The following is a 15,928-nucleotide window of genomic DNA, read 5'->3' as shown; positions in this document are numbered from 1 at the left end:
TAATGGGCACTGCTGATAATACAATCCTCCTAAACAACGGGTAGGCCTATAGCAACACAATCAACAACATTTCAATGCAAAATCACGACTTTATGTGACCTTGACCCTGGGAGATGCAGAAGTCATGGTCAAAGAATAGAGGGTTCAATGTAAACATAGTCTTAAATGTCAATGACTCCGAAAGGTGCAGAGGTCAAAGGGAAATAAATCAAGTGTCACGATATTTACATGATCTTCAACCTGTGACGTTGAGTGGTGCAGTGGTCCAAAACAGACAAATTAGAGTTAAATTGATGTATGCCGCTCAGTTCGCCAGTAAGTTGATGTGACAGCCGTGCCAGGAATGGAGGGAGTGTTGACTGTAGACGGGACTTCTCCTGAAAAAAAAAAAATTAAAAACCAAGCCAACAGTACCTGTTCCTTAATAATAATAATGTGGGAAATAGGGGTGTGGGATATTAAATTGTATATTCAACGCTAATGGCAAAATATTTCTTATTCAAAAACACAACCAACCTCACAATTGGATTGTTACGAGCAAGGAGAGAGGTTGCTGTAACATATTATGTTTACAGGAAGACAGTTTTTTTTAATTATAGATATTCAAAACGTCGAGTGACTGTGGTTAAGACCCCATCTTCACAAGTCAAGGGTTATTGATTCGTTACCTTGCACCCTTGACTTGTGAAGATGTTAATACCCGAGTTAGTAACTTGTACTTATGCTGCGAGTATCAATCACTAAGGGAGATAACTCAATGGAAATTGCGCTTCCTCGATAAAAGCATCTTATTCTGCCCTATTATATACAATTTATTCCTTCAAATCAAATTATTTCTATCATGAATTACACAGGCTTGAAAATCTGTCCAGAGTTTCTTAAAGATGAATATTTTGCATGTGAACCAGCAATATTCATCGTTTGCTTTTGTACCTAAGTTGAAAAGTTGATTGAAATCAACGAAAACATTAATTATAAGTACAAACAGACTGTTCACAAATATATTAATGAACACTTATTGAAGCTTGATGTACTCATCTCAAGATATATGCAGATGGCGAATGATCCCTTACGTTAGAACTCAAACAAAATTGATGTTACGAAAAATATTTGTATATAGAGTTTAAATGTTTTAATTTGATATTCAAATATCCGTATGTAAACTAAGGATTTCATCATACAGATTGAAACTGGACGTTGGCGCTGTAATAAAGCTTCTATCGAGCAGATTGTGTAGTATTTAACAATTATAATTCTACAAAGCGAAATTCATTTTTGTGACTGCATGCACTAAGTATTCAACACTAAGAAATAATGTATTCCACAATATCATTGGAAAATATCAAAACTTTTCTTTACTCAATAATTAAGGTTACTCAATAATAAAGACTATATGATATATTGAACTCTGTCGGTTGAAATTTATCTTTAAAAAAAATGAAAAAGAAAAAAAGCCTGCATTGATCTTGTATTTTGACTGATGATCAATATGAATTTAAGAAATAAATTTTATTTTTTTTAAATTGATGAGAACACGACCTGCGACGCTTTACGCGTGAGAAGCATGCTGGCGCGAAACTTTGCAGTTCATACCCTCATGTACTTTCAAAAATAAAAATTGATTTTTGAAATATTTACATTTTTCTTTTTCCTGGTCGTTAAAATAGTCGTACTGTTTATGAAGATTCATGCGCACATTGTTCACTGTGATGTAATGGAATGTATATACATATCATTTCAATTACGATGTATTTATAAAACCATTTGTGCTGATAGTACACAATATTATAAACATACATGTATGTATACTATGTCCTACCAATCATACTCTTTCACGTTGTAACATTTTCATGATGCCTTCAAAGGGCCCTTGATTGGAAATAAATCATCATAATCACAACACTCATAATGCAATCACCCACTTCACAACCAACCACTTCACAACCAACCACTTCACAACCAACCACTTCGATATTATTCGAGGTTAACAGTCTGATACATGTACTATTATCATTATTGTTCTTATGATAAGTTTTATCCTATTTCTGATAGAATATCTCAAATGCATGCCAAAGGAATTAGATTTGAACTCTTGACATGTAAATCAATTAAATTATCTATGTAAAATTGAGGCGGATCTAGGAAATTTTCAAATGATGCAAGGGAGACGTATAGCTTTATATCAATTTTCCAGAGGTATTACATGACACCCCCAGGGGTGTAGCTAGGACTATTTCAATGTGTAGGCCCGGAAGATGAAGAGCGGGGGAGGGGGAGGTCTGGAAGGGGGGTTGCCCCTCCCTCGGGGGGGGGGTCACCCCCGTGAAATTTTTGAAATATTAGGACTCATTTGCACTACCATCAAAATAATTACAATAGATAGACATTAGATATTATATAGCTTTTCAAAAATTGTTAAGTCGAGTGAGTCATTGTGATCACCATAAGTTTATAAAAATATATAACCATTATTTATATCATGTAGGGTACATTATTAAAAAGAAAAGGCCAGACGGAACAGTAATTTTTATAATCTTTATAACTTTTATATCCGATTTTAGAAACTAGAAATATTTATGAACATATTTGTTTGCATACCTTTATGGACAAAATTGTGTTTGTAAATGAAAAAATATGTAGGCTCATGCCTACTCGAGCCTACAGAAGCTACGCCCATACCCATTTATATTATGACTGGATCATTTTAGAGATGTTCATGTGTACTACGTACATATCGTTACTTTAACGTCCTGTGTACTTGTATAGCTTGATGTGTTACAAAGAGGCAATCGGAACATCGCTCGGTCTTTTCCGTCAAGCCGAGCGATGTAACTGGGGAGTACATACCGGCTTCCAGCCGCTTGTTTAATACTGTCCCTGTATATTCCTACAAACAAAGAAATTATATGATTATTGCAATTTACAAAAACGTAAGAAAAAAAAATCATTATTTGAGGTGATCCTAAATTTCGTATTGCTGAAAGGCGAAGATAACGAACAGTGATCAATCTCATAACTACTACAAGCAATACGAAATAGAGAGTTGGGCAAACACGGACCCCTTGACAGACCAGAGGTGGGATCAGGTGCCTAGGAGGAGTAAGCATTCCCCGTCGAACGGTCACACCCGCCGTGAGCTCTATATCTTGAGCAGGTAAACGGAGTCAAATCAGTGTACCAAGAACAGCCTAACAATCGGTATGAAACAAGTCAGACAGCATTTTGATTGATTGATTGAATATTGTTTAACGTCCCTCTCGAGAATATTTCACTCATATGGAAACGTCACCACTGCCGGTGAAGGACTGTAAAATTTAAGCCTATGCTCGGCTCTTATGGCCTTTGAGCAGGGAGGTAACTTTATCGTGCCACACCCGCTGTGACACGGGACCTCGGTTTTTGCGGTCTCGTCCGAAGGACCGCCCCATTAATTAGTCGCCTTTTACGACAAGCAAGGAGTACTGGGGACCTATTCAAACCCGGATCCCCACGGGGACAGCATTTGACCCAAATGATAGGTTGCATTGGCAAACTACATCGTTATATATAACGACCATATAATTTGCGAAATGCTGTCTTTAAACGAGACTGTTGAAACACTTAGAATTTAGCAAATTGAAAAATGATAGGTTATATATATATATCAGTTGTGAAACACAGTAAACAGGAGAAAAATATATCAAGGAAGATATATAACCTTCTCTGTGCAGCACAATTATCACGCTTTAAGTTGTCCTTATGCGGGGAGAATTTTAAATCTATAACATCCTTGTTTCTACTTTGTTATCGCCGTGAAAAATCCATCCGTCGTTTTATAAAAATCGTGACTCTTAAAATCTAAAAATAAATAGGAACAATTTAGCGTGAAGTACCTATCCGATGGCATCGAATGACTACAGCTACAATATATGTGCAAAATTCAATATTGCAAGCAGGTGGATACATACAACATGCTGATTATGAACGGACAAGGCTATGCGTGCATGGTACATATATGAGTAAGTAAAATTATTTCAATAATCATTAGTTCATACATTTTCTCAAATTGTCCCTCACATGCAAGGTAGTATGAACAACGGTTACCCAATCCCCCTCAAACAATCCTACAAGAATTTGAGATATACTGCGATATGCTCACAGTGTGTATTGAGGTACATTGCATATAGTTATATTGCATAAGATGAACATCGTTTTTAAAAGCGACATGCACATGCGTATATACAATGTATTCAGAGTTTACATTCATACTCGACAACGACCCGTTTTAACAATAAGGCCAGCACATTCTTTTTTTTTTTAACTTGATGAATAAGAAAATAGTTCAGAGTTGTTTCCATTACTTAAAAATTAATTTATTCTATGTAACATTAGAAAGAAAGAAAGAGAGAGAGAAAGAAAGGAAGGAAGGAATCAAAAGCAGTAGCAAAAAGATTTTGAAATATAAGTTAAAACTAAACACAATTTTTTAAAATTCGCTTTATTTCACTTTTCTCACATCTTTCATGAAACTTATGATTGTTATGTTTGTAAACATCCAAAATAGAAATGCTGGCATACATATATGCAACATGCACCAAAAGAAACCTGCATGCAATATTTTCATAATGGACTCGAAACTTTTTGGGAAAACACATATACTCAATAAATGATGAATTCAGTTGTCCATACCTCTCGTTTGTTTTCTCTCTCTGTGGACGATGAAACCTGTTTAGTGAGGACGTCCTCACCATGTCTAGAAGAGAATACACGAAAACACGGGTTATTGTAAAGGCAAAAATGTACTGTGTTACATGTAGGTATGGCTATAGGGGCACCTTTAAAAGTTTATCTAATACTCTCCTTCTAATTCTGAAAAAGAAATGGTTTTGAGAGAGAATATTAGTGAGAACCTCACTAACCTAATATTTTGTATAGATCTACATCTTTCACATGCTGTGGATCATGTTTATGGGGACGTAATTGTAAGGACAGAATCTGTCAATGGTTAAAAATTACACTATACACGTTTTATCATTCTCTCTCTCTCTCTCTCTCTCTCTCTCTCTCTCTCTCTCTCTCTCCACTGTATATAATTTTCAAAAAGCAGGAAAATATGCAGCTCCAAAATACATGTACATTGTATATTCAAATCACTAGCGCTTTCTGTATTTTAACAAAACCATCCTCGAGTGAATGCAAATTGATATCATTTATATGTATACATATGTATGCATCTGGTTTTCGTATATTTGAGTAGAGTCATATTCATATTATAAATACATGTATGATGAAGATTGACAGGAACATGCACCGCTATTAAGCAGACTCTGATCGATTCTACTCCATATATCGTTTTGATAGCTCCAATATAAATGTTATATTAGTTTGAGAATCTGTGATTGAGAATTCCAAGACTTCAAAGCATTATTGAATAACGTGTTATATATATGAAAATAGCTTTTAAAAACACATTAAAAAAAAAATTGAGATATTGTTTGAAAACCTCATTAATCGATTTTAAGATTGTGTGACTGTGAAAGGATACCAAATGATTTAGAATTTTATATATATATGAGAGAAAATAACATAAAAAATTACAGAAAATCAGAGACACACACAATCAAAATACTTTGACTGAGTCAAATGTATTGAGATTACAAGACTGAAATGCCATATAATTGAGATATTGACATTACATTTAGATTTTACATAGTAATTTGATTTTCCTGTTTCTCTTTGATCTTATAGATCTCCGTAATTTCATAATACATATGCAAATTTCAAATCACTGCATCACATGTACAAAATTCATAATGAAATAAAACGTAAAGGGGGGGGGGAAATTAATTCATGCTTCTTCCACGGGTAACTTCTGGCTATAAAAGAGAAAAAACCAAACTATATAGCCATCTTTCTCGGAGGGGGTATCACTATATAGTGACTATCTATATCCAGTTTTGTGGAGAGGAGGCTAGCGGATAATACAAGTTTGTGATATATGTTTTGGATCTTGTACAATTGGATCGTCAGTTCAGGGGGAGGGGATGTCGAAATACTCGTATTACCTCGGCCGGTTCCATGTATATAGATGTAGGATACCGAATGGCGAAGTTTGCCGAATGGGGTTCTAAAGTCACAATAGTACCCAATCGTAACTACTCGGCTATCTCCGTAACTGCAAACGAACGCCAAGCAAACAAAACACGTGCATAGTTACAGTGCATATACCTTTTTATCGAGAAGCGTCAGTGCAACACAAAGACATGTCCTATAGAACTGTTTACTGCTCGGTAGTGGATGACCACGACATGAATACTGACTTCGTTGCTCGTGACAGGATCAAAAACGTCATTTCAAAAACAGAATCATTTAATTTTTGCCATCATGGACTGATGATCAATATTTCTTGCACATACATGAAACAAAAGAAGCCAGGAGAGATGTTCTTAACAAAACCATCAGAAGTAGAACGACTATTCCGTATACAGAGGCAGAAAATACCAACAACACGAATGAAGTAAAATCCCAGCTAACAGTCCAACCCCAATATCTCAAACTCGCTGACAAGGAGTCCGTACTAGTACCGGAGAAAACAAAGGAGTTGTGTATAATAGGCATATACGATGTCCATTTGAAAATTGTGGTAAATTGTCGAAACAAATAGGGCCACAGGATTCTATAACGCAAACACTGATACAGAGAGCAAATGTGAAAGATCACGTCTCTTGAAAACCGATCCAGATGATATGTTTATTTCAAGAAAGCTATAATTTTTGTCCAGTGTCGTGACCTTTAAACACACAACAGAAGCTTCAGTAACGTCCATCAAACAACCAGGGAAGTCCCAACACAGCGACACCAAGACCTGTATAGTGTACTTCCTTACCCACAGGAGGACGTTCTCAACTGGGGATTTCTGTACAATAAAACCAAGAACAATGTGCAGGAAACATTTTCTTGGCTTCTATAAAAAAGGGCAAAAGCTATAAAGACAAGAATGGCTCTAAATATTGTAGACAGAATTAAAAGTTACTAGAGAGGATTCAAAAGACTGAGATTTAAAGAAAAATATGAAGATGATGATTTTATAAATATGGGCTCTGTTTAATTTATGTTGGATTTAGATTAATATATAAAATATCAAAATCTGGCCTCGTTTTCTTTTCGTTCTATGATATGGTTAGCTTCAAGGTTAAGTACCAGTATACTTAGTTAAGTGCTGCATTGGGGATCACGGTGATTATGATGTCATACTTTATGATAATGACAACCTAATTTTAATTCTAAGCTTAAGTGGCTTCATTATATGATATGTGGCAAAAGAGACAGGCATCAGTCACATGCAAAGAAATCCCGCCTGGTCTGAATAACGCGTAAACTTTAACCCTTTCGATCTCTCTGGTCGAAATAAAAAAGAAAATACTGTTGGATCTACTGTGTCCAGAGAGTTCCAACTCCCATCTGGTGTTCCGCAGGGTTCTCTATTAGGACCTCGTCTATATTGGATGTTCTCCAAACTAATTGGAGAAATTTTCCGGAAGCATAATATGTGTTATCATTGCTACGCGGAGGGCACTTGGGTATACCTGATTACAAATCGGAACAACAGTTGGGGCAGCATTGCAAACAAACTTGAACGATGTTTTTCTGATATTGACAACTGGATGCAAAACAACGTACTCAAGCTAAATCAGGAAAAGACAGAACTTATCCTCTTTACCTCTAAACGTAAAGCTAATGAATTCTCAGGATATCAACTGGCTTCCGGTGAATATATCATCATTAGTGCTTTATGTGGGATGTTTTACGACAGGATACTGAGCATGGAGTGTCAAATAAGTGCATTGACTAAATCATGTTATTTCCAACTTCGTAATATCGGTTGAATTAGATCTCTTATAACGGAGGATGCATGCAGGACACTTGTTAGATCACTGGTTACATCCCGTCTTGGTTATGGAAATGCACTAGTTTATGGTGTTAATTCAGCAGCCTTGTAGAAGTTACAGAAACTTAAAAACAGTGTTGCCAGGATAGTGACACATTCACAGAAATACGAGCATATTGCACCGGTTCTCATATCGCTTCATTGGATACCTGTGACATCTCAAACGAAATATGAAATTTGGTTGTATACTTTCTAAGCTCTACATAAATCAGCTCCAGCATGCATCTAGGAATTAGTTCAAGTCTACCGTCGTCAGCGAACATGTGCACTATGGTCTGCTGATTCCTTATCCCTTCTAACGTCACGCGCACTGACTAAACTGTAAGGTGAAAGACGGTTCGATATGTCCTCATCAACCTTGTGGAACTGCCTCCATCTGGATCTTCGATTCGAAGATTCAATAACTTGTTTTTTAAAAATAAACTTAAAACATATCTTTTTAAACTTGCATTTAATTTGTAATTTGGTATTTATTTAAACAGTTATTCTGATTAAAATCAACAACAAACAAACAAACAAACTCCTTATATAGTTCTGCCTATTCTTAGTTACTATGTTAACCTCGGTTTGAAAAATATTTTATGTCTCTTTTTACGTATTATTTGTTCTTTTTGTTAGTTTGTTTTTTACATGTAAATTGCTTTGGGGTAGTTGTGTTGATTAGATGAACCGCTATATAAATGTACAATAACAAGACGAGAATTACCGTACAGATACAGTGTGGATAGCATATATAGATTTTATCCCCCACGTGGATTAAAAGAAATAGACCTACCCCCCCCCCCCCCCATGTGAAATAAAAATAAACATGATAATTACTACGAAGATCATTGCTACAAAATGTGTTAGGGGTGATCATGTTATTTTCATTGCATGTACTTCTCGATCTTCAGTATCGACATAAATTTAAAAATAAAATACTCTCAGTGTCAGCTTGCAATTATAGGCCTCAGGCAGTTACAATCTGTTTCAAGTTTATGAATATTAGCTAAGCTTTTCCTAACCACGCCACCGACTACCAGTACTATCAGTACTTTGATTATTATTATTGGAAAAAAAAGGGGGGGGGGGGTCAGTAATAATTTTCTATGGGCTGCTCGATCGAGTCAGTCGATTATTTCCATAGTTGTGTTGTTTCCAGAAATTGCAAAAATCCGTATATATATATATATATATATATATATATATATATATCAGTACATCTGTTCCGTGGCTAAAATTAACTAATTAACTTCCCTACCGATATACATGTATAACTTGATTAATTATAATGCATTTCACAATGAGAAAAAGTTCTCTGATTGTTTAAAAAGTAATTTGACAAATGATTTGTGGTTTCATTTTTAGTGAAATTAGTATCATCGTTCGTAATAACCACGATATTACATGTGCATGAGAGAATATCAGGAACGTTGAAAGTCCAACATGCGGCAACACTCCAACAGGTGCCCCCTCCGAATAATCTACATGAGGTGATTTAATTATTTTTGTTGTTGAAAATCTCTCTAATGCATGTTACAGTTCTGTTATAATAGCCAGTGAGGGTATTTTTTTTTTCTTTAGTTCTTTTGGACTCTAGGCCTGCAAGATATTTTCGTGAACGCTCTGGACAAGTTCTAGATCTAGGTTGTAAATCAACACATGTAGGCCTCTAGGTGTTGTTAGTCATGTTGTATAAAGTCCATATATACTATGTTACATGGTATTATATGTATAACAAGCATTTGTTTCTAAGGTATAAAGAGTATCTGATATATTCAAACAAATTTCTTTTTTCACGGATACGAGTGGACTCAGGACCCCTGACGTTATGAGGGTAATTAAAATAGACCTAAACCATAAATAGACATTATTTAGTTAAATTTCAATTGAGATTAATGATGCTTCATGTTTATTTCAATGTTGGATCACAAAGGATGTGATTGATTGATTGTGTGTATGGTTTTTTGTTTTTTTTAAAAAATCGTTTGCAGTTTAGAGTTGCAGTCCTTGGTTGAATTATTTACAGATGGCGCTGATTAATTGCGGAAGTAAAGTGCTACTTGCAGTTTGCAATGCAGCAAATGTTATGATAATGAAATTACACATATCTGCGACACAAAATACGACGCATGAGGCTGGTTTGAATTATCATATAATTTTATGTCAAGTTCAGGCATTACACGATAGCAAGCACACACTGAAAAGACATAGCGATGAGAAGTGGGAATCGATCTCCTAGAGTCTCAGTTTCAAGTAGGTCTGAAGCGTCGTTTAAACATTGTTCTAGGAGGAAGTAAATTTAGAGCATTTTATACCAACCTACGTGTCTGTTGATATAGGCATCCATTACTGTCTGGCATTATGTGACCGGCATGTGAGGTATTGGTCTAATCATCTCTCGTTTTATATATGTAACGTTTATGTGTTTTTGTACCTGTTATATAGTAAGTTTGCATGTGCCATAGGATTTTAATGTACTATTATTGAAAGGTAAAAATGCTGACCAGTGACTATGCACTACGTATGGTGAAAAGTATTCCCTGTCCCTAAAATCACCATGATCCTCGTGACAGAGGATATTTCTCTCTGCTGTCTTACCAAGGGCTGTTTGACGTTAATCTTTTTGTTCATTTTTGTTGTTGGTTTTTTTTGAGAACAATTATTTAGATACTCATGTCATTTAAAAATCCTCCAAATTTCAATATCAATGACAACAGCAGTGTGACAATATTGCTGTGTCGCATAATTTATATTCCAGGTATTTCGCACTCCGGTCTTCAAGTAAGTCATAATTTTGGTTCCAGGTTGTACTGTTATTTTGGTTCTGGCCTCAATCTGTAAATTGCGAACTTATCATTTTTTAAAAAATGTTTTTGGAGAAGAGTTTTATCAAAATGTTTTTTATTCAAATATTTCATAAAATATTTAAAGAAAGATAATCAGCCAATCTAATTAAAATTATAGATGTTAGATCTGCTCATGTACTTGCATACATAATTATGTATGCGAGTACACAAGCGGATCTAACATCTGATTTTAATTAGATTGGATAAGCAGCATAAATATTGGAAGAATTCTTTCTAGAAGACAAAGTTTATGCATCACAATAAGATGATCCCAACTTGTTGATTGTACAAATACTATGCTATATTTTATTTTCATTTCAAGAAGTCATCATAGTGTATTGAAGTAAAATAAAGATGACTTACTTTGGAAATATCTTGCATATATATGTCTTTGTTAAAAATTCTTCGCATTATGCCATAATAACTTGGATTATATATTATATGAATCTTTACAATTTATACAAATCATTCATTATAATGAAATATGTAAGTTTGATTCATGTTTAGAAAGTAAATAATGAAGAAATGTACTTTTTAGGTCTTGTGATAATAGGTTTCTACTTTGTATGCTATAGTTGTAGTGGTATCTGAGGTACCTATTAATTGTATACACTGTTCCAAAGGTCTAGCTACCTAGTGTCTTGAGGTGATGTGTTTTGATAACAATTTTCTGTGGTTTCTTCTAAGTATGGTGTGGTGTACATTGTGCCTGCAGAATACATAGTTCGAAAGGTCAAACTCCTAGTGTTTTGATAAAGCGTTTCCTGTGGTAACTGCAGCTAGGTACCGAGATGTATCCCACTCTCACACTTTTTCCATATTTAGAACAATGAAACTTATTTTGCTAATAATAATTCCTTTAATGAGTTGCATGACTGCATGATTGACCAATGAAAGGTTGTCCCAGTAAACAAGTTTCACACTTCCTATCAGCAGAAGCAAGATAATTACATATATAGTTCCTTGGATTGGAGATTTAACTTCAGAAATAAAAAAAAAAAATAATTAAGAAATGAAAACCTATTGTCCTGACAATTTTTGGCTTTTGAAAACACAGCAATAGATACATGTATAAATTTGGCTTTAATGATATTGGTTTTTTAATTATTGTATAACCTGATATAAAAAAAAAACAACTCTTCACAAATGTTAGGAAACATTTTTAAAGTTTTCAAGGAGAAGTGTGTGCCTGGAACCAAAATTATGGCTGGAACCAAACTTATAGGTATATAGCATTCTGGGTGGTATGCTAAATCACCCAAAACCAAAATTATGCTACACTGGTCCCCAATCTGATTAAAATCATTCAGATCTTTGATCCGCTCCGTTATTGTTATGTTGCTACACAACATAATCATGGAGCGGATCAAAGATCTGATTTTAATCAGGTTGCACTGCATGGTCTCTTATAATTTTGCAATTTTTCTATAGAAAAAAATTACCAAAATAATGAACGATAAAATGTTACCGACTGTCATCTGCTCATCAGTGGCTGTGATGGTAAGGATTGATTGAAGCAACAAGGTCTGAATGCAGATCCCATTGAATAATGAATAGTACAGTAAAATATTACAAGAGAATCCACAAAATTCCGTGTATTCCATTAGGTTATATTATGATATTTGGGGAATATTTTGTATCATTATGTATCAATGCTTACATGTCCTAATGTCCTCAGAAAAATAGTAACCAAAATATAAAGTTTAGTAGCTCTCTCTGGATAAATCAGAGGAGGAAGGGGGGGTGGTGGTATGTTTCATCCTCAATTATTGATTGTATATTGTTTAACATTCCTCTCAATAATTTTTCACTCAATGACATATGGAGACGTTACTATTACTGGTGAAGGGGTGCAAAATTTAGGCCCATGCTTGGCACTTACGGCCTTTGAACAGGGAGGGATCTTTATTATGCCACACCTACGTTTTTGTGATCTCATCCGAAGGACCCTCCCATGTAGTCGCCTCTTACGAAAAGCAAGGGGGTACTGAGGACCAATTTTAACCCAGATCCCCATGGGATCACCCTCAATTAGCTCAGTATAAACTGAAATATACTTGTAATGCAAAATATGTTTTATTTTATAAACTTTTAAGTGAGTGCATCCATGCATGTATATAACTGATCTATTATGCTGTTAAATTTTCCATTACTTATATTTGGAACTTCTTTTTCAGTACCATCTCTGCCTCACGATGAGTATGGATAATATCATAAAACAGGGCTATCTAAAGAAAGCACATCCAACATCGCCATCATCAACTGGTGCCAGTTTTGCCACCAGCATAAAGCAGGTATAATACAATAACTAAAAAAAATCTGAACATGCAGTGTTTAATTTATCGGATGATAACACATAACTATGCATGATATGTGTTAGTAACACTGAGCAGAATGGGGCATAAAGTGTTTTAAAGGATAAATCAGTGCAGTAGAGAGGCTGCATCAATAATGGAACAGCCATTTCTCCTCTTTTGATATATTATATCATTATACTGATACACAGTCAACTTATTCATTTTGCTGGGAGGAATTTTCTCCTTTTTAGGTCACCTGAGCTGAAAGCTCAAGTGACCTTTTCTGATCACCTGTTGTTTGTCATCTGTCCATCTATAAACATTTTACATTGACTTCTTCTCCGGAACCACTGGGCCAATTTCAGCCAAACTTGGTAAAAAGCATCCTTGAGTGAAGGGCTTTCAAGTTTGTTCAAATGAAGGGCCATTCAAAGGGGTGATAATCATAAAAATGTAAATAGGGTGGGGTCATTTAAAAATCTTCTTTTCAAGAACCACTGGGCCAGGAAAGTACAAATTTACATGACAGCTTTCTGACATAGTGCATATTCAAATTTCTTAAAATAATGGTCCATGGGGTAGGTTGGGGCCACAGTAGAGATCAAAGTTTTACATGCGAATATAAAGGGAAAATCTTTAAATATGGGCCTAAGTGACTCAGGTGAGTGATGTGGCCCATGGGCCTCTTGTTTGTTGTAGGATGGTTTAATACTGATAAACTTAAATCCTCTCCCAATAAGAGAAACTGAAAACTTCAATAAAGAATAACAATTTATCAACCATGAAATTAACTCCTAATGAATACTCATATTTTTCCCAAGCCATGAAATTAATCCTAATGAATATTCATATTTTTCTCAAGCCATATGAAAGTAACTCCAAATGAATATTTGTATTTTTCTCAAGCCACAAAAATTTGACACTTTAGTTCAGTTTAAACATTTGATTGATAAACTCAAAAGAATCATGCAGGTAACAAGCATTAGCTCATGTAGGCCCTCTCCCAAATACAAAGGTCAAGCTTAAGAATATGTCACTTTGAAAAACAAGTAGTTTGTCATTAATAGGTTAGTTTGACCTTGATCTTAGCATGACCCAATACTTCGTACATGTACAAGTCGTCAGTAGTGACACGTACAATACAATAGTGTTACCACTAAATACGATCATGGTTCGCAACAACAAACAGTTGTGTTAGACATTTTATTTCAGATCTCCATATTCTGATTAAGCACAGGAAACAAAGACTTCATACATTTAACATTGTTGATCAAATGTTCAAAGATTAATTCAATATGCTGTACAAGTATACCACATGCTGTCTATAGCAATCAGTGCCACATACAATGTAAGCATCCTCTTAAACTACATTTGTTCTGATTAATGAATGGGTGAAAAATATGGAGTTTTATGTCAGATAATTTATAAGATAAGTCTCGGATAATTTGTAAGATAAGTCTCAGATAATTTGTAAGATAAGTCTCAGATAATTTATAAGATAAGTCTCAGATAATTTGTAAGATAAGTCTCAGATAATTTATAAGATAAGTCTCAGATAATTTGTAAGATAATTTGTAAGATAAATCTCAAATAATTTGTAAGATAATATGGTGGATAAATATGGTGAACTGCATAAATTTATAAACTGATGTGTAGTAAACAAGAAAATTTGGCACACAGATATGCACAAATGACATGCTCTTTAAGTGATCATGTTCACTACCATTCCAATAGTGTGGAAAATTGTGTATAAGTCTGGAAACAGTAATTTTATTTTGTACTGTGTGCATACAATGCATGCATTAATTGTATCAGTGTTGACATATCTCCATGTTATCTTTAATACTTGGTATACTTTGAATTCCAAAACATATCATGGGATCATGTATATAGCTTATTGAATATTCAGGTAATCATTTTTATTGTGAATGTGCATTACAATAAATCTTTATTTACCAGCATATAAAATGTAACTAGGCTAGTAGGAAAATTCTGCTGCTGCTGTATATGCAATGAGTGAGTGTTAAACACTACAGTTACGACAGATAAAAGTGGTAGATTTTGAACTGCTCCTTAATCAGGCATTGTTTTCGATATTAACACAATTATGACAGATACATGTTGTAGATTTTGAACTGCTCCCTCATCAGGCATTGTTGAAGTGAATGACAGATACATTATATTTACAAGTTGTAGATTTTGAACTGCTCCCTCATCAGGCGTACGGATCTTGATAAATAGAGTACATCTATCTTAATGGCCGGGAATTCCAAAAGAATTGAAAGTAAAATGTGAAAATACATGAGGGTATAAACTGCTATGCTTCATGAAGCACTAACACTCTTCATAAAGTATGCTAACATGGAATGTCACAGTTCATATTACTGTCATATATTTTTCAAAACTGAAATTTATTTCAAATCTGTTTTTGGTATTAAAGTTATGTCAGAATGTTGTAGATTTTGAACTGCTCCCTCATCAGGCATACATGTATATTGTTTTCAGTATGAAACACAATTATGTCAGGCCTGATACATGTTGTAGATTTTGAACTGCTCCCTCATCAGGCATACATGTATATTGTTTTCAGTATGAAACACAATTATGTCAGGCCTGATACATGTTGTAGATTTTCAACTTCACTCAATAAGCAGACAAGATGCCATCAGGAATTTTTTTTTACCACATTATCACACCGTGTACAATGCCACATGCGGGGACCGTGATCGGTGTAACGCGGGGATGTGATTTCGAAGCGAAGAAAGTAGGTCAATAAGTATTCAAAGACTGATTGTGTTTAATCAAAATAAATCTAGATAGCCAAAAGTATTGCACGGAAGACAGTGGTTATTGGCAAGCTAGCACTAGCAACTGGG

The 15,928-nt window shown here is 34.7% G+C and overlaps 1 protein-coding gene and 1 long non-coding RNA gene across 9 annotated transcripts in view; one reads left to right on the top strand and one right to left on the bottom strand.

The window, feature by feature from the left end:
• Window positions 1-3,796, bottom strand: LOC125657947 (uncharacterized). Its single transcript, XR_007363532.2, has 3 exons — window positions 3,698-3,796; window positions 2,732-2,887; window positions 1-377 (listed from the first exon to the last, which is right to left on the bottom strand). It is a non-coding gene; the product is annotated as an uncharacterized LOC125657947 (long non-coding RNA).
• Window positions 3,797-3,817: 21 nt separating this feature from the next.
• LOC125657945 (uncharacterized) overlaps window positions 3,818-15,928 on the top strand; it is a 34,624-nt gene continuing 22,513 nt past the window's right edge. The window contains exons 1-3 of one of the 8 annotated variants that reach the window (XM_056148629.1): window positions 3,818-3,998; window positions 9,275-9,399; window positions 12,933-13,049. In XM_056148629.1, the coding sequence (XP_056004604.1) occupies window positions 3,890-3,998; window positions 9,275-9,399; window positions 12,933-13,049 (351 nt within the window). In that variant the 5' untranslated portion in view covers window positions 3,818-3,889. Of the gene's footprint in view, window positions 3,999-9,274; window positions 9,400-9,949; window positions 10,691-12,932; window positions 13,050-15,928 lie in introns of those variants that run through there. The other 7 variants (XM_056148631.1, XM_056148630.1, XM_056148632.1 and 4 more) reach the window with 7 other exon arrangements.

The sequence above is a fragment of the Ostrea edulis genome, chromosome 9, assembly GCF_947568905.1.
Source record: "Ostrea edulis chromosome 9, xbOstEdul1.1, whole genome shotgun sequence".
NCBI lineage: Eukaryota > Metazoa > Mollusca > Bivalvia > Ostreida > Ostreidae > Ostrea > Ostrea edulis.
Note: the sequence above shows the minus strand (reverse complement) of the source record. Positions and strands in the feature narration are given on the sequence as shown.